Source organism: Pistacia vera, unplaced genomic scaffold (assembly GCF_008641045.1).
Source record: "Pistacia vera cultivar Batoury unplaced genomic scaffold, PisVer_v2 Contig284, whole genome shotgun sequence".
Lineage (NCBI taxonomy): Eukaryota > Viridiplantae > Streptophyta > Magnoliopsida > Sapindales > Anacardiaceae > Pistacia > Pistacia vera.
The window spans coordinates 1-18,307 of record NW_022196095.1 but is presented as its reverse complement, the minus strand read 5'-3'; the positions used below and the strand labels follow the sequence as shown (position 1 = coordinate 18,307).

Below are 18,307 nucleotides of genomic sequence, written 5' to 3'. Positions count from 1 at the left end.
TTTTGTTGATTTTTGGGTAAAATTGGAGGTTGATTTGTTGTTAATTGGTGTTGGTGTTGATTGATTTTGGAAGTGTGTTGATTGTTTGTTTGATTGGCTGTGATTTTGAGTTGTAATTGGTTTTTCCAGCCACCACCATAAGTCTTTTCTCCCCTCACTCCATTTGCCCACCAGCTATTTGTTAAATTGCCCCAAACAAAAACCCAATCAGTCTTCTCCCAAACGCCTATTAAGTTGTTTGTTAAATACAGAGCGAGGAAGAGGGTTAGTTGCGACATGAACAGACTTGGAATGACGAGGAGGATGGCGAGGAGGTGAATTGGAGCAAGGGAGTTGCAATTTGACACCGGAGATGGCGCCAAGGATTGGGGCCAGGGCTGGCGTCAGCTAGAGACACAAAGTTGGGAGACATTTTTTTTTTAGAAATTTAAAATATAGTAAAAGACCATTTTAACCTTTAATTGTTAAAAGAAATAAAACATTGTTAATTAGAAAAATGATAGAGTTATCAAAAGTTACACACCGAATTTGTGTACCGAATAACGTGACAAAATCTTGACCGTTGATTAATATTAATTTATAATGAATTAACGGTCAGAATTTTATCACGTTATTCAGTTCATACCTTTCGATAACTATAACATTATTCGTTAATTTAATGGTGGAAATCTGAAATTTATGAGCTAAGGGTACTAACCTGGGTTTCGCTATACATTCGGTGGGAACATGTCGTTTACTCTTGCTGGAAAGAGAGTGTTTAGTTATTAAAGTTTAGTTTTTCTGGTAGTGGTAGTGGTACCCCACGCCCACGACGACTGTTGAAATATAAAAAACAAAAATGTGATGACATAGTTATAAATCAAGTTGTTTAGATATTGACCCCACCTTAAACGTCGCTACGGCCTTTATTGGCAGTTAACGAATCAGGCTTTTTTTTTTTTTTTTTTTTTTTTTAATATCTGCAACACCTCCTCTCTATCTCTGTCTCTCCCCGGTAAGTTCTTGGAAACTCTGTTTTTGTTCTTTTCAAGATTCACTGAATTTTATCATGAAAAGATTATCTATCTAGTATTTGATGCCAATTCTTAATTACCCATGCATATATAAGTTTTCCTTTGGATATTTCCCTTTAGTCAATCTCATACAATAATTAGAAAGACTCCTAACTTTATTATGGTGTTGTCAATTTCTAGTTATTATTTACTTTTATTTTAATTCATTAAAGTTGGTTTGAAATTGTGAATGATGGTACAGTTGAAAAGCGCTTGTGTGGTGATCCTTCGTTTATATGGATAGTGAAAAGAGTGAGAGTGTTGGTAGTAATAACACAGAGAAGACAATGGCTCAAGCTGAAGCTGAGGCTCTGAAGAAATGTTTAGAGGAAAACAAAGGGGAAAGTCAGGCTAATTGTAAGTCAAAGCTTGAGGCATTTCAGTCTTCTTCTCATCCAAAGAAACCATTGGGTCGTTTAAGCCTCACGACCGGTTCTCTCACTGAGGTTTGAAGAAATTAGTGGCAACTCAATTTCAGGTGGTAGGGTTGGGGTATAATATTCCATTACAAATATAAATAAATAGGAAATGTCCATAATTAAGAACCTTAGGTTACTGTTCATGCTTAAAGCTCTTTGATTTGTGAATTGTGATGCCTTACATGGGTATTTATTATTTTAGGTAAAATTTCGCATTTCTTTTTTATTTGCCTTTTTCTTAGCTATGTAATGAAGCTTGAGGAAATAAAATCCCTTTGGTTGGATTGAAGTGGAATTTTGTAAATATAAATAAGCCAGTGATCTATTACAATTAGCACCTTACTGCATTCTCTTCTGGAATGAAAAGATGAAATGAAGTTTAGGGATTTCAGCACAAATTCACAATCAACCCAGAAAAAAGTTATGCATGTGTTAGAACTGCCAGTTTCGACAATGCTACAAGTCTTAGAAACAGTCCCTATATGACAGCTAACTTCGTCTCTTTACAAATAAAAAATAGCCATTTTCTAGTTCATTCACCTGACCTTGGAATTATTAAGCTACCAAAACTTGTTCAATGGACAAGCCGGGACTGAGATATCCCTCCTTTGATAATTAGTTCATTTGCAGGTCGTTAGTGATCTTGAGATCTCACTGATCTGTCTACAAAAAGAACATCTTCAATCCAAGCGACAATGTTGAATGCTAAGCCTTCCAGCACTCTTGAATAACTCTCCAGGATTGCTTGCCCCACATCCTGCAAAAATTGCTTTTCAATTGAGTTATTTCTGGGATATATGAATCTAAAGGTGCATGAATAATGAATTAGGTTCGTTTTTGTTGCATAGAGATGAAAAATTGGCTAGAGACTTACCCGATTATATTGAATCTTGCATGTGTCCAAGGATGTTTGTGCAAGTTCAGGGTACCTCTGCTTCAAGCAAAATAACAAACTATCTGCTCTTTCGGCCAAAATGTGATTTTTGTCACTGCGGTCAGTATCAGTCATTAGATCCTTGACCATGTCCCATGAAGATTTTGAATGGCTCATACAGGCTTTTCGCCTCCATGTATACATGGATGCTTCAACTCGATCTGCTAGCTCAAGTGCTTCATGCTCAGATGATAGATTGAGACAATCAAGGAGATGGTCGGGGGAGAATTTGTCTGTTGTATACATATAACGGTAAACTGAATCTCCAAGACATGCTTTTCCACTCTGAAAACAAGATATCTAATTATTAATATGAACCTAGAATGCATAACTGTTCTATTAAGCATCGAATACATGTCTAAGTTTATCATGGTTCTACTTATTGAAAGAAATATGAAGTTTGAGTGTGCTTAAATGAGAGTTGCCACCAAAAACAAGTGAGCAGTAAGGACTAACCTTCGGAAGAGTTTCCATGTATGAGTCTGGGATGTCCATTTCAGCAAGAATACTACTATTGATGGCCATGGCTGCTTTGTGGATTTGATTAGCGGAATCACGCTTGTGGCGTAAGTGTTTCCTTGTCTTCTCAGAGAGACCACCTTGAGGAACGCATGGAACTGGTAGCCACCATTTCTCCTCTTTACGCTGAACAACAACTCTACGAAATGAGCCTGAACGAGTTGAATTAGAGGACATGCTGCCCTGTTCTGCATACCAAAATTCCATGCCTTGGAAACTATCCAATAGTTCCTGTCAAAGAAAATCCACATACTTATTAGCTGAAATTATAGATTCTAAGGATTCAAGAATAAGAATGTGGTAGTTATCTTACTAGGAGCATTTTATCTAGCTGTTGCAGTGCAGGAAGGTTGATGTAAATATCTGCTCTTGGTCTGCTTGCCATAATCTGAAAGATCACAGTATCACGTTAACTGAAAACATGTGAAGACGGTAAACACTGCTTAAATTGGTCTTGGATTTTGGAACTTTACCTCAACTTGCGTTCCATCTCGTAAATTCTGGGATTCAGGGATGAACTCTACTATGTAATCACACACAGAAAGAAGACAATCCATTTCTCTCTTCCACATTGCTTTCTTTCCAGGTTTTAGGGGCTCTAACCTCAAATTTTGCCCAAACACGGTGGCTGAAAAATTTAACATAATTGATTAAGGACATTGAAAACAAAGAAATAATAAGATTTTAAACACATCTCTCAACTTTAGAGTATATTACCATAGAGATTAGTTATGGCATTTGAGATTGTAACCGCTGTGCAGACACCTTTACCGCTTCCAGACATATCTTCACCAAGCAAAAGTTTTGAAAATTTTTCCTTCATCATCTCTAGCTCTGCAAACAATGTTACCACCACAATGGCCTAAGTAAATTTTACTGCTTTTAAGTCATGAAAGTAAATAAAATTTCTGCAACACGACTCACCTAATTCTCCTGCTTCTTGATCATCAAGCTTACCATCCATGGGAGTCTTTTGCTGTTTCATTCCTGATCGGCTTAGAACAGTATGTCCAGATTTTGCAGGTGGCCAGTTAGAAGGAAAAGGCTCACTACAACAACTATTGTCGTCAATGGGGTCTGATAGGGTTGAGATCTCTGAATAAGTCCGGCAGTATGCGAAAGAATCACCACTCATCGTTGAGTAAACTGGAGTTTCTGTTGTTGAATGATCATTTTGATCTATAGAAGAAGGTGAAGGCTGGTAACCCGGATCATAGTTTTCATATAAATGGGAAGAATTTTCCATTGCGGTATATGACTTTTTGTGGCCTAATTCCTCAATTCTGCAGACAATCATCAAAGCGTCAGAAAATTTGGCTTGTCTGCAACAAATTTCTCGAGTTTTTCATCATTATCAAACAAACTAAACAGGAGGGAATTTTCCTTATATGGCAGAATATTAGAGTATATAAAAAAGAAGAAGAGAGACTCGAAGAGTAATCTTTCTTGCAACAAAAAGTAAAAGAGGTCATTCACAGGTCATTTTTGGGATCAGAAATATCAATTATTCACTGAATATTCAGCTGAGTACAATGTATAAAGCAATCTTTGCTACAATAATTTGAAGGTGAAGGTGAACAAACTACTAATATTTGAAAGCATAAAGCCAACGGTTAATTAAAAAAGCAACGGTATAACATTCTTTTTACCTTTAAGAACAGATTTGAATTTGAATGTTGAAGCTAATGCAAGAAGCCGAAGACCGTTTGAAACAGTTCCCTCTTTAAGTATCTTTATTCTCTTGTAACCCTTTCTTTACAAAAGATAAGCTTCCTTTAAGCAAAGCCATATCACCATGATCGTGATCATGAAACCGGGAAATATTAACCACACGATTCTGCAGCCTTTGTGCTCTGATCAAACCAAAAATACCCAGTTGCAAAATCAACAATGGATGAAGGTGGTTCTTGAAAAGTAGCTATTAGTTTTATTTGGTTGAAAGAGAACATGCAGAGTACAAACTTAGTTGGACTTGGACAAGAACAATTAATGGATGTCAGGGGTCATAATATATATGCTCCCGATTCTTCAGAATACGTGATAAATACTTTATTGAAGAAAATAATTCAACAACTGTACCAATCAATCATGTTCTCACAATTTGCAGAAAGATGATAAAAGTCAAAAGTGACTGTCTAATAACCAGTAGGCCCCCTGAATGTGCCAAATGATGCCCTTTTTCATAAAGAAATAGACTTATCTCTTATTATGGGTCAACAATTGAAGAAAAAAAAATGAACAAATTTTACTTCCCCACAAATTTTCAGTTCATGGTCTTACAGGAAAGTCACGGACATTTGGAACTCCATTGAAGATGCTGACAGAGTGTCAATATTTAAGTACCCAATTTTAAGTTTTGCATATCATCTTATCATCCACTTAATCTTCTCAAGTTGGTAGCTCACATGAGGGCATCTTTCATGTTCTTATTTCAACAGCAATTTGTCATTTAGAATATTAAGAATTTCAACTACACATAAATGAGATTAAAATTAGGAATGGAAGAGAAACCTGAACATGGGTTTCTTGGTTGCATGTCTTGGAGATTTAATGAAGTGCAGTAGTTAAGCTTTGGTCGGAAGTTAGATTAGAAGGCACGTGGGTTAAAAAATTAAAAAAACAAAAATTATCTTGTGTACGTCGTGAATTAGACGTGCTTCCCAGTTCTTCATTTGGCCTGTGGACATGACAGAGAAACGTTCGTTGACATTGTTATTTAGAAATGAAAATAATTCAGGTCAAACATGTCTCTATAAACAAATCTCTGACTCGGGTTGCAGAAACTATTGATCATTAATTCAGTAAGATCAAAATAATCACAAAACTGTTAGGTACAAATTTCATGAAGGACATATTTTGCCATGTAGAAGGTCAACAATTTTACATTACATTTATTTGCTAGTTCAGAATCTTGATGATGGTTGACAGAGAATAACAAAGAAAAATAAATAAAGCCTTTGAAAGCAATAAGATCTTATTGATTACATTACATATTCAGCTTATTGTCACAAATGTAAAATCCGAAGTCTGAAACATGCTTCTCTTATGTTTCCTTCAGGCATTTTTCGAATTCATTAGATTCCGGTAGAACACGAACCTAAAACATGACATTTTCCTAAGATTAACTAGGAACCTACAAATTGATTGTCTTGGTAAATTCTCATGTGCAATAAATTCTCTCGTCTGTATAGGCTTGTCTTCCTGAAAAGTTAAAAGCACAATGGTTTTATTATTCTTAGCCTGCAGGAGTAATGACAGAAAGATTGACAAATTTCACATCCTAGCATACTTACTTTCATGATGAATTTAAATCCGACCTTAATCTGTCCTTTGTAGGTGTCATCTTCAAGTACTACATTGTATGGAGCTGGGTTCACTTCAGTTGATCCTCTGTCATTGCTTTCGCTAATTATTCCACCAAGGTAATATCTGCATCAAAAGTTGGATAACTCATCTAAATTGAAACAGAATCTGGGAAATTATAAACAGAAACATGAAAAGGTTCTTTCTTTTTTTGGTTTTTTTAATTGCTATGCTTAATATTTAGAAGGAAACATAACCCAACAAATCAGAGGTAGCATTCCCCTAGTTTCTAGAGCCATTATCTATCATCTTGTGGTAATCTCACAGCCTTCTGCCAGACCCAAATATAATATCCTAGGGAAAGCGTGTTATTTACTAGATATTTAAACCCTAAGCTTAAGAGAGAGAGAAACTTCCTGGTCATCTATCACAAGATGATCTGAGTTCTGCTAAATTATTTTTTTTATCTGGCTCGTGCCTCACGATTATTTGGAAACAAAGGGGAACATGATACAAATATTAACTAGGAGGAACTTCTAGCATGGACATCAATGAAGGAAGGGTTTACATGGTTTCACCAACAAATCCACCATCTGTGAATAATTCCACGTCCATGATTCTGAATTTGATATGGGTGAAGTTTCTCCAATCAGATTGAGGGAATTCGAATATGAATTTCTCATTCCACCAGGCCTTTCCATCTTTAGCTGCATCACAAAACTCAGTTACTAGGATACCAGAACATACTGGCATTCAAATTTCAAGGCATCAGAATAATAAAACTCAACAAAAGCATATCTAAACCTGATGATACTTTGCTTCTATGTACTTGAGTTCCAATTTGTACAATGACGTAATAGGCTGGTGTTCCTATGGAAAAAAAATGATAAAATTAAAACAGCTAGCAACCTCTAATAGTTAAAAAGATGTAGTGAAAAAAAAAGTGACGATCCTACTTCAAGGAGAAAACATAAGAGTATGCAAACATGACTTTCTTATAACTAAGGGGAAAGAGTACCAAAAAAGTTTGTATGTCTAATGCCTTCAGCATTAACAAGAAGTACTTCAAGGATTCCTCGTTTCATGTGTGTGTCTCCGTGTGCATGAAATATGGAATACATAATAGTTGCAGTTTTGCAAACTCACTTTATTCAACAGTAAACCTATTGTAAGGGCAATTTAAGGTATCTCTAATCCATTTCCAAAATTAATGCATGTCAAAGTCAAACTATAACTGCTTAGACAATTAATTTTAATTTACACTTTTCCATTAATCAGATGTAAGACAATTAAAATGGTTTACGTTTGCCTAGTTACACCTTTCAATATTTAAGTGTTTGTATTATCTTCTGTTTGATATAAGTTATAGAATTGAGAATTTAAGGAGAGTATCTACATTTTCTTAGTTCCTCTTCTAGGAAGGGAATAGTAATGTAAAACTAGATGTTTCAAATTTCTCCGGAATCTAATGTGGAGCTGAGAAGTCAAGAACACTGTTTCTCTTCTCTCAAACATATCTCAGGATAATATTAATCAATAAGTAATCCAAGATCTTGACTTCTGTTCCAGAATTATTATTTCGATGGCTTAGTTATAAGAAACACAAAATGAGAAACGAACTGAAAGAATCAAACTAAGGCACTCTTATTTTTGCAGCTATTATTAATATTAAAATTATATTTTCAACACATCATGACAAGAAGAGCATACAAATTAAGGAATCAATTAAACAAACTTACCTGCTGCAAATACCCAATAGAAAGAATTTTTCAGTTTCTACACATCATAACATCTTATCTTCCTCTGCATACAAGTCTAACAAAATTTTACGATACCTAGAATTATTTGGGTCCAAGGTCATGGGTCATTCAACCACGTACTCTGCTATCTCAATTGATCCGCGTGCTAATCTGCAACCAGAAATAAGTGTTCCCCAGATTCTTTTATCAGGTTTCACAGGCATTTTTTTGACAAATTCAAGGGCTTCTTCGACTTTCCCTTGATGACTGAGCAAATCCACCATGCAAGCATAGTGCGAAAGTTTCGGGGTAATGTCATATTTCTCCTTCATAGAGTGAAACCAGCTCCAACCTTCATATTCTAGTCCACAGTGACTACAAGCAGATAAAACAGAAATAAAAACAACGTCGTTGGGCATTACCCCTGAATCCAACATGTTTGAGAAAGTTTCAAGAGCCTCATCTCCATACCCATTCATTCCATACCCTTTAATCATTGAACTCCAGCAGATTAGATCTTTACTAGAAATGTCATCGAAAAGAGCCTTTCCTTGCTTCATCCTACCAAATTTGCAGTAAAAATTAATCAAGGCTGATGTCAAGTATGAGTTTGATGTGTAGCCTGCTTTAATTAATTGGGTATGTATACTCTCCCCGAGCTCTTGAGCTCCCACTGAAGAACATGCCAGCAGCAGACTAACAAAAGTGAACTCATTAGGTTTTTCATTCTTCAATTGCATCTGTTTAAATGTAGTTAAAGCATTATAAGGCTGCCCTCCTTGGGCATATACAGAGATCATTGCACTCCAGGCAATGAGATCTTTGTGAATCAACTGATCAAACAAATTCCTAGCCATACCCAACTCACCAAACTTAGCATACATATGGAGAAGCGTAGTCCCAAGGAAAGAAAAATTGAGAAATCCCTTTTTTAATATGTAGCAGTGAAATGACAACCCAAATGTTGTCTCTTCCAATTGTAATAATGCCACAAGTATGTGCCCAATCATAGTTTCATCTGGTTCAAAACAACGAAATTGCATCAATGAAAAGAAACCCAACGCTTTTCTGGTGCAATCATTCTCAATACAACTGCGGATCATAATCCTCCATGAGATTAAATTCTTCTTCCAGTTACCATCGAAAACCTGAATGGAGGCCCCAAGATCCTTACACTTTGCATACATATCCACAAGAGAGTTTTGAACGTTGGTAAACGAAATAAACCCTTGCCTTATTGAAAATGCATGAATCTGCTTGCCAAGAGATAGACCATCAGAAATATAAACACAAGCAGGCAAAATGCTCATAACAGTAACATGATTTCGTTTGACACCGTAACACTGCATTTCCCTAAACAATTCAACGGCTTCAATGTACAGGGCATTTTTCACGCACGCTGCAACCATTGCACTACACAAAACAACATCTTTATTCGATATTTTTTCAAATAATTTCCAGGCAACTGCCATGTCATGATCACAATAAAAACCAAGAATAGCCGTTAAAACCACCACTTCTGATTTAAACCCCATTTTGATGACCAGCCCATGAACCATTTTTATCAATTCTAAACAATTCAATGCACCAAAGGCACCGGCTACATTCAATACCGTTACTTAATTCGGCCTTTGATCACTCATAAAATTCGTTTTGAACAAACCAACAGCTTCCTCCGGCTTGTTTTTTCTTACCAAATTCGAAATTTTCGATGTACATGATATTACACTGTCCTCCACTTTAGCGTAAAGATCGATTGGATTCGTGTATGAATATTTCTGGGGCAAAGTAACGTAACATAAAATACGTATGTCGTTTCTTGTAAAACTGTGTCGTTGGGTAATTCTATCGAACACTTTGTAAGCATTGCGGAGAATACAGCACATGTTTAACTGATACTTACTTGCTCAGCTGTGAAAAAGAGAGAGAGCTCTTCTGCTCATGAGGGAGAAAGAGAGAGTGAGAAAATGCACGCAGTAATTCAAACGAGGTCCAAGGAGAGGCGTGTGATTGTGACGAAGAGAAGGAAAAATCTGTCAAGGGTAATATGAAGTCGTTTTACAGTGCTTGCATTTACGAGAAACAGTCCCGTCTGCTAGTGGTTTGTTTGTGCTTCTCTAGTGTGTATCATTGTTGTCTGCAGAAATAAAAAAATAATAGGAGTAATATATCCAAATTATATATCCCAATTTCTAGATTCCAAATCATATGTTTTATATAAATAATAACTAATTTGTAAATTGAAGCTCAAAAATTAATTAGCATCATATCACTTGAAAGTTGAAACACAAAAATTATAATATAAAATGACACAATAATAGAGGAAATGAGAATCGCGACTCAGCCGGAACATGGAAAATCATTGAATCAATGTAGATTTTTATCTAAGAACAAGTTTGGTTATTTGAACTCTTGCTATATATATATATATATTCAACTGAGCATGTTTTCGCTACTCGCTAGTAGTATAATATATATATTGTTTATTGTAATTCTTGTTTGTTCCTTGTGGCTGCGTCGCCTTTAATGGTTTTGTGGGGATCAAAACGCATATATTCAGAGCTTTTGCTTATGTGGGCCGGTGACTGAATATAACAAGGATCCGTGAGTAAAAACTTTAATTATTGCTTATGAAGTGGAATTAATCATATTGTGGTTTCGTTACAAATTCAAACTAAGTGAAACTGAGTATTGGAAGTCTATGACTGCTTGAAAGTTAGGTTAAAATCAAGAGTTAACCACTTTTGTCCACTCAAATAATAGTTTAATGACACTTTTCCACCTAATTTTAAAATATCATTTTATTATTTAAATTTACATTCCGGTGACGAATAAAAAACAAACTCGGTCTAAGCTATTAAGACTTTTGAAGAGGAGAGACCGATAAGTCTTTTGATGGTGGAAGATTAAATTTTGGTGGTTGACATTGATCGGAATTTGACTTGGGAGGGATAGCTGCACAAACCCTAATCGTTTGATTATCGGAGATTAGCGGGGTCAATAAGAGTAGAGTTTGAGGGGTTTTGGTAAGTGATGATCGGGAAAGAGAATGGTGACGGTGTGGGGTCAGAACGATGTCAGAATGAAAACGAAATATCAATTTAGGTAGTAAAGTGATATTTTAAAAATTTATAGATAGAAAAATATCATTAAACCATCATTTGGATGGAAAAAAATTTCATGACTCTAAATTCAATAACTTAAGTAGAAACGGAGCCTGTAATGATTTTGATAGATTGTTTTACGACTATAAAACAAGGTGGTGGTCGTGCTTATCAGCTTATGTCTGCCATTTGATGGCCAATTATGAGCTTTTTCGCTCATTACGAGGTAAGTGGGTTTTAAATTAATGGTACATTTGAGAAAATAATCAAGTTTCTTTAATCCAAGGTATTTGATAACGCACACTGTTTGCCAACTATGATTTCAAAATAGTGAACTGGGGACTGTGGATTTCCAGAATTTTCTGTTTTATAAAACTAAATGGTGTTCGTAAGTCAAATGGGCATCAGATTTGATTGTCTTAGTTTTTATACGCTAGGGTTCATCCTGAAGCAATTGAGTCCAGTGGGAAGTGCAGGCACTGAAAATTTTACCACTGTAAATTGGAGCTAATCTGATGTATTTCCATATAGTAAAGGGTATATATTATATGCATTTATTCTGGAATTTATCTATGAGTTTATGCTACACAGAAGAAGATTCTAGTCTGTTTCTTATATAATGAAAAATATGAATCAAGAGATTCAGAGGTTTACATGCTTAGTCTCCAAGAATATGGGCTGGGCAAAACTTTCTCCGTAAGAATCCAAGCTCTGAAATCAATGCACAACAGAATATGATAAATTCATGTGGAGAGGACACCATCTTACCATACACCAGGTTGTCATTGCTCCATTTGACTGCAAAATAAACTATTCAAACTATCATTTCGTTGACAAGCTTCAAATATAAAGCCAAATTCCATCTTTTTCGTTGAGTAGATGTATTCTCAAGCTCTTTAGGTCTTTACTTATAACTAACTAGTTGCCAGTTTTCTATGTTGCTGTAATGAATATATCTATTGAAAGCAGCAACTAGTATAAGATTATAGGGCTAATATTGCCTATTTGCAGGAATATAATACAGAATTAGTTGATTTAACTAGTCTTTTTAAAAACATATGGAACAATTAACCTCTTTAATTAGTGCATGTGAATATGATATGTCATTTGTGTATGCCTTTTGTGTGGTTATAAGCTATAAGCCTATAACCAAACATCTGTTTAATTGCCCAAGAACTAGGTTGACAAACCAAACCTTTTTCTCTTCATTATGTCTGAATCTCAAACTGCTGTGGATCTTCCAATTTTAGACATTTCCCAGCCCTTGGACTCATCATCTCTGTCCTCCATTTCTGAAGCCTGCAAAACATGGGGTTTTTTCCTCATCAGCAATCATGGAATTTCCAAGGATGTTTACACGAGACTTAGTATGCTTTCAAAACAACTCTTCGGCCTCCCTTCTGATACCAAGCTTGAACTTGGTCCTTTATCTTCCACGAAAACTTATACTCCTCATTTCATAGCTTCTCCTTTCTTCGAGAGTCTCCGAGTTGCTGGACCAAACTTCTTTGCATCTGCTCAGAGTTCTGCAAATATACTCTTTGACAAACAGAGTCTTGAATTTAGGTATCATTTTTATTATTATTATTTCTGAAACTTATACCTCCCATTTCATAGTTTATCTTCTCTTCTTTTTTGTACTTTTTAACTTGTCTCTTTTTCTGTTTTTTACTCCTGACAGTGAGATATTGCAAGAATATGGCAGCAAGATGGCAGAATTATCAAAGAAAATTATAGAGGTATTGCTAATGTGCTTGGGGGATGGTTTCGAGAAGAAATACTATGAATCAGAATTCAAGAATTGTCATGGATATTTGAGGATTATTAACTACACTCCGCCACAAAGTTTGGAGAATGAAGTAGAGGGGCTAGGAATGCACACAGACATGAGCTGTGTAACTATCGTGTACCAAGATGAAATTGGTGGGCTTCAAGTGAGATCAAAAGAGGGAAAGTGGATGGACATTAGCCCATTTGAAGGAACCCTGGTGGTGAACATTGGAGATATGTTGCAAGCTTGGAGCAACGAAAAATTTAGATCATCAGAACATCGAGTTATTTTAAAGCGACCAGCTAACCGTTTATCTCTAGCTTTCTTTTGGTGCTTTGAAGATGAAAAGGTGATTTTGGCACCAGATGAAGTGGTAGGAGAAGGAAATATGAAACTTTACAAGCCATTTGTGTGCTTGGATTATCTGAAATTCCGAGAAAACAATGTAAAAGGGAAATTTGAAAAGGTCGGATTCACAGTCAAGGACTTTGCTGGGATCAGACTCCAAATTTGAAGTGAAGATCATATATTTTCTTAACCTTCCATTTGTTGTTTCATGTTAGTGACTAAAAATTGTTGTTCCAGTGTTGTTGAGCGTCAGATGAGAGAAGGGATTCCATTGGGTTTGGGGAGCTCTGACCTGTTGGTAGTTAATAGGGCAAAGGCTGGACGGTTGGGAGTTCAACTTCCAACTTCCAACTTATGTATTATAATTCTCCTATTTATCTACTTATGATTGTATTGTCTGGAAATATATAATAAGACCCTTCTTTTTGTTATGCTTATTTTTTTTTATTTTTTTATTTTTTTGTGTTGACTGGAAGTATCCGTTTATCTGGGTTAACTTGTACACAGCTCAACAACTTCTTTGAACTTCCTCAATTACCACCCCTATTAATAACACAGGTGGATCAAACTCAAGACTTCTTGAGTAATATGCTCAAGAATCCTAGTTGACTGCTAGATCACCCTGCTGCGGTTTGGTTTGCTTATTTCCTTGCTTTAGATTTTGATTATTTAATATCCATTAAAACAGAACAGAAGGCAACGCAAAGCGAGATGGTTATGAATGACCCAGTGTAAAGAGAAATCCTTCCTTGCTTCTCCACGACAGCCCAGAGGGTTTCCGTTGACTTCTTGCTGTCAACGAAAATTGAGTTAGGCTAGGAGGTGATATTGCCTGCCTTTATTCAATCTTTTCCTCGTTCTTGAGCCTGTTTAATAATTGATTGCATGAAGTTGGCACTTGACAACTTGTAAATTTTGGCAGACCCATTAGAGATAGAATATTCTCAATTTAAATTTTCAGCTCATCATGTAGACAGTAGTAATACAAATTAAAGAATCCACAATGTATGTTGCTCATGAAGCCACAAATCAGAATTCCATCAATCAATCAATTATATGGATCAATAAGATACGGAAATTGCATCATAAATTAAAGCATTTTATTCAAATGAAGTGAGATACAGCAGGAGCAAATAGTAGATAGATTACATTGAAGGGTTTTGTTCTCCATCACTTGGGCAAGTCATAAGTCAAGCTCATTAGATGAGGCCGACGAGTTGATGCAGAACACATGTCAGGAGGAAGTGGATCCAAGTTCTCACATTACAACTACACGTTACACATATGAAGAAACTAAATCTACAGAATTGAAAATCCTACTAGTGTAGGTCGATTACTAGTTTGATCCGACTTCCTAACACTTGCCAGCAACCTTCCATAGAGCTTGTTTAATCATTGCTGCTGGTGAGACGGCTGCTCCTTGAAACTGAAACCAATTCAAATGAGTTAAACATGTGCATTTGTTTGTGCAGGGGAGAATTCAGAATGCAGCTAAAATGTTGTACTGAAGGCCAGATTAAAGTAAGTCCAAATATACTAAGTTATGCAGAGAAGATGAAGAAAAAGAGTGGGGAGAGAGAGGGGAATCTGCTAAGAGTGACCTTAACACAAACCTTAGATTTAAGGGCCAGGGTGAGAATGCCATCAAGATTTGACGATATAACTGAGTAGGCATCCAAGTGCAGATTGTTTATAGCATCCATGATATCTAGTAATATAAATTCTCTATATGGACATCTCATCTCAATCAGAACCTCTTTCTCTTTAATACTGATTTTCACATCGAATGGTGGGCCATCTTTGAGAACAACTTTATTGGTTTCTGGGTCAGTTTCATCAATGTCACTGGCCTTCCTCTTGTTTATCCAAGGCTTCCTTCCCTGATCAATTTTTTGGTTGTCATAGTTATCAGATATCTGTTCTACCATATCCAGGTGATTTCTTTTAGGCCTTGCCTCAAAATCAACAGAGTCCATGCAGGATTCCAACTCTTCTACTCTTGCCTCAAGCTTTTTCAAGTATTTAATAGTGTCATTGAGAATTGATGCTTTGTCAACCTGCATAAAAACGATCAACTTAACTGATAAGAAAATCAGAAGACAGCCAAGCATTTGATTTCCCAACAATGATTTATGAAAAAAAAAAAAAAAAAACAATGAAGAAAGGGGAAAGTCATTTCGAAAATTTGCAGTCATTGTGAAGGCATTACTAACTAAATTAGAGTGTCAATAAGCTGCATGGTTCAGAAATTAGATATTGTTGATAACTTTCGTAAACTTCCCAAAGTATTTTGTCACAGTGACAGAAACCTAGAGAAAAGATTATCAGAAAAAAGAAATGACAACATAATTTGAACAGATTATAGCAGAATCACCTCACAAATAGATGGAACCATTGACCTTAGGACCATAAATGTTTCATTCTCTCTTCTCTGATCTGATGAAACATGTCCAGCGCAAAAATCATCCCTTCCCATTGTTGTAAGGCAATTTTTTCCGCATATTTCCTTCTGCGACTTATGAGGGCAACTGCCATACATCAAAGGGACCGTAAATAAAATCTTTTTTAATATGTTCAGCTGTACTCGTAGCCTATGACCATCAGTTATTCCTCCTTTCTTCCAACTCATAAAGCTGGATTTGTTACCACAACTAAGAAAACACAGGTTTTCAGTCAAACGATTTGAGCTTGCCAAAATAGCAGAAAGAGTTCTTTTGTATTGTGAGTCATCATCTGCTCCAAGATCTAAGGAACTTAGTTTAGTATGATTGCCTTCTTGAAGTTCTTTCAATTGAATTTTTCCAACATTTTCGCGCTTTGGAGAAGAAGTAGCCCTTGTTTGGTGCACAAAAGCTTCAGATATACAGTCACTTGAGTTCATGGAATCTGGTAGGCCATTGCTGAAGTCATCATCCATGAAATGCCAACTTTGAACTTGAGAAGCCCCACCATTAATACCTTCAAGCATGAAAGAGTCTTCAGTCTGGTGATTATGCTCACAGCCCTTCGAACATTCATCAGGAGAATCCATGTGGATTTCTTCATTGATATTTCCCTGTAAGTCATCAACTCCCTCACCATCAAATTTGATTTCTTCTCTGGGAGAATATAGGCTCTCCAATGCCAATGTATCTACTATCTCATGGCTGACCTTGGTGCAAATTGGGTCATTATCATCATCTGCATTATGAGGAGGAGAGGAAGATTTCTCTGAGCAAACAGGCTTCAAGAAGTCCAATAAGGAAGCTTTGACATGTTGAAGGAGACTTGGATCCTCCGGGATCTTCAGATAACCCAGAAAATAAAAAGAAAGAATAATTACTTAATGGGTAAATAAGCTACAGAGCTCATATAATCAAAAAAACAGAATCTTGGGGATCTGACTTCAGAAAAGAAACTACCAATTCAGTGACACCAAGCTCAATCACACCATCAAGATGAGGAAAACATACAACCGTCTGCAACAATAAAACAAAGGAAAATGTCAACATTGAAGTTCACAAAATGAATGAGATTGGTAAAATGGGTTCAACTTTTAAGTTGCAAGCAGACAGTGTTGTGATCATCAGTTATAATAATCTCCTTCACTTTTAAATATTTAGTTTTCTTTTTGGTGTTCAAGGAGAGTTCCTCATACCTGAATAGATGCACTCTAAGAGAAATGGTCAACAACCAGATGCAGAAAGAAGATAACAAGGAAACACAAAAAGTCAGTTTGTTTCTCTGGTTGTAATACATGATTATATACAGAACACATGATATCATTTAAACTGAATTTAACTAGATTAAGGAATATCTACCTTGGCCAATAAAGAACGTGAGAATACTTTACTATCTGCATATTGAGCATTACATAGCCATATGGTTTCACCATTTGCAAGTGCTCTTCCTGGCAAACTATGAAACAATGTTGAAGTATCATGTTACTACAGTTAGACCAGTGGTAATAATACAAGATTATGAGGGGAAACATCATTAGCCAGTTAGAGAAAAAATTAAGATTTGAACAATAGAACAGAGATAGTACCCTTGGCCAGTATGGAATACAAAGGACATGCAAACTAAGTAATACCACTCTGCATCTGTGAGATCCTCCGGAGACAATGCAGCAGAAGGCCTCTTATTAGCCTGCTCACTTTCTCCTTCCAGAAGAGACTCATAAAGCTCTCTTAGTTGCTCGCTCCTTTGTAAACCTATTTTATCAGCTTTAATTTCCATGGCTTGGACAGTCTTCATAGTCTTGATGTCTCCGTTGTAGTATCCATCAAACCACACCAGCACCCTAAAGAATGTTGACCAGACCACATTTTATCTAGGTAAGTACAAAGAATATGAATGAAAAGTATGTAAACTATACTCATTATATGTCATTTATTAATAACTAATCAAAAGAGGAAATACTTTCAGCGGCCATTTTCACATCAAATCAGCAAAACCTCACTATCCACTTTCCCATTTTCTACAAATATCCATGTAAAAAAGGGACTAAGCATTAAGCTTGTGTATTGTAACATTTCTTTACTGCCAAATGGTAAACAACCCACCGACTTCATACCACTAACTTTCAGGTGGTCCATTTATAGCTGCCAAGAAATCAAAATCTGAGCTCTTAAATTGCATTCCAAAATGACATACAGATATTAAACATCAACTTCTCAGGAAATTTAAGAAACGAGTAAACCAACCCAGATGCCAGTTTCATCAATTTTTACCATAAGGCAACGTCATTGCATTTTCTGCGGCAGAAAAGCCATAATTTACCAAGAAAAATCTGAGTTAGACCAGAAAGTAAAGTTATCATTTTGGATAGAGAGATGATATCCACAAATTCAAGACACTCCAAAAACTACACAAACCCAGATATACAAGTCAAGAGAAAGACACCCAAAAAAGGAATTTGACAGAAGAATGGAAATAACTTTGTGAAAAAAAAAAAAAAAAACCGTGGAGGTAACATACCCTTGTTGTGTAGTTGATAATGACCAGAAAATTGCATAGCTCCACTGGATACTTCTAACAGCCACTGCAAGCTGTTTTCTTAAGTTTTGCAACAACCCATCATGGTTTTGGGTGGCATTAGCAGCCATTTCACAAACACAAGTACCACCTCAATTCAGG

General features: G+C 36.0%; 4 protein-coding genes and 1 long non-coding RNA gene across 5 annotated transcripts; 2 read left to right on the top strand and 3 right to left on the bottom strand.

Annotated features, from left to right (window-relative positions):
• The first annotated feature begins 963 nt into the window (after nucleotides 1-963).
• Nucleotides 964-1,760, top strand: LOC116134322. Its single transcript, XR_004128717.1, has 2 exons — nucleotides 964-994; nucleotides 1,255-1,760. It is a non-coding gene; the product is annotated as an uncharacterized LOC116134322 (long non-coding RNA).
• A 9-nt stretch (nucleotides 1,761-1,769) lies between these two features.
• On the bottom strand, nucleotides 1,770-4,421 carry LOC116134321 (rop guanine nucleotide exchange factor 3-like). The gene is made up of 7 exons (XM_031420008.1): nucleotides 3,849-4,421; nucleotides 3,642-3,758; nucleotides 3,398-3,552; nucleotides 3,238-3,312; nucleotides 2,862-3,155; nucleotides 2,346-2,690; nucleotides 1,770-2,228 (listed from the first exon to the last, which is right to left on the bottom strand). Exons 1-7 carry the CDS (start codon nucleotides 4,219-4,221, stop codon nucleotides 2,106-2,108), a joined length of 1,482 nt encoding a protein of 493 aa, XP_031275868.1. The 5' UTR covers nucleotides 4,222-4,421; the 3' UTR covers nucleotides 1,770-2,105.
• A 1,504-nt stretch (nucleotides 4,422-5,925) lies between these two features.
• LOC116134273 (pentatricopeptide repeat-containing protein At4g21065-like) lies at nucleotides 5,926-9,609 on the bottom strand. The gene is given in 6 exon segments (XM_031419947.1): nucleotides 5,926-6,125; nucleotides 6,218-6,353; nucleotides 6,796-6,934; nucleotides 7,032-7,097; nucleotides 7,246-7,368; nucleotides 7,980-9,609. Coding segments are annotated over 6 exon segments (2,241 nt in total). The 3' UTR covers nucleotides 5,926-5,978.
• A 2,468-nt stretch (nucleotides 9,610-12,077) lies between these two features.
• On the top strand, nucleotides 12,078-13,607 carry LOC116134271 (gibberellin 20-oxidase-like protein). The gene is made up of 2 exons (XM_031419946.1): nucleotides 12,078-12,636; nucleotides 12,752-13,607. Exons 1-2 carry the CDS (start codon nucleotides 12,281-12,283, stop codon nucleotides 13,353-13,355), a joined length of 960 nt encoding a protein of 319 aa, XP_031275806.1. The 5' UTR covers nucleotides 12,078-12,280; the 3' UTR covers nucleotides 13,356-13,607.
• Nucleotides 13,608-14,266: 659 nt separating this feature from the next.
• On the bottom strand, nucleotides 14,267-18,300 carry LOC116134274 (transcription factor EGL1-like). The gene is made up of 8 exons (XM_031419948.1): nucleotides 18,149-18,300; nucleotides 17,217-17,471; nucleotides 16,990-17,086; nucleotides 16,827-16,841; nucleotides 16,591-16,647; nucleotides 15,564-16,472; nucleotides 14,803-15,246; nucleotides 14,267-14,615 (listed from the first exon to the last, which is right to left on the bottom strand). The coding sequence occupies exons 1-8, from the start codon at nucleotides 18,274-18,276 to the stop codon at nucleotides 14,544-14,546; spliced, it is 1,977 nt and encodes a 658-aa protein (XP_031275808.1). The 5' UTR covers nucleotides 18,277-18,300; the 3' UTR covers nucleotides 14,267-14,543.
• Between the last annotated feature and the right edge of the window lie 7 nt (nucleotides 18,301-18,307).

Coding starts and splice junctions, on each gene's coding strand:
- LOC116134321 (XM_031420008.1), bottom strand. CDS start 4,221: ATGATTGTCTGCAGAATTGAGGAATTAGGCCACAAAAAGTCATATACC. Junction 3,759..3,848: donor TCAAGAAGCAGGAGAATTAG/GTGAGTCGTGTT, acceptor CATTGTTTGCAG/AGCTAGAGATGATGAAGGAA. Junction 3,553..3,641: donor TGCCATAACTAATCTCTATG/GTAATATACTCT, acceptor TAAATTTTTCAG/CCACCGTGTTTGGGCAAAAT.
- LOC116134271 (XM_031419946.1), top strand. CDS start 12,281: ATGTCTGAATCTCAAACTGCTGTGGATCTTCCAATTTTAGACATTTCC. Junction 12,637..12,751: donor AAACAGAGTCTTGAATTTAG/GTATCATTTTTA, acceptor TACTCCTGACAG/TGAGATATTGCAAGAATATG.
- LOC116134274 (XM_031419948.1), bottom strand. CDS start 18,276: ATGGCTGCTAATGCCACCCAAAACCATGATGGGTTGTTGCAAAACTTA. Junction 17,087..17,216: donor GTATTCCATACTGGCCAAGG/GTACTATCTCTG, acceptor ATTGTTTCATAG/TTTGCCAGGAAGAGCACTTG. Junction 15,247..15,563: donor TGGTTCCATCTATTTGTGAG/GTGATTCTGCTA, acceptor GTTTTTATGCAG/GTTGACAAAGCATCAATTCT.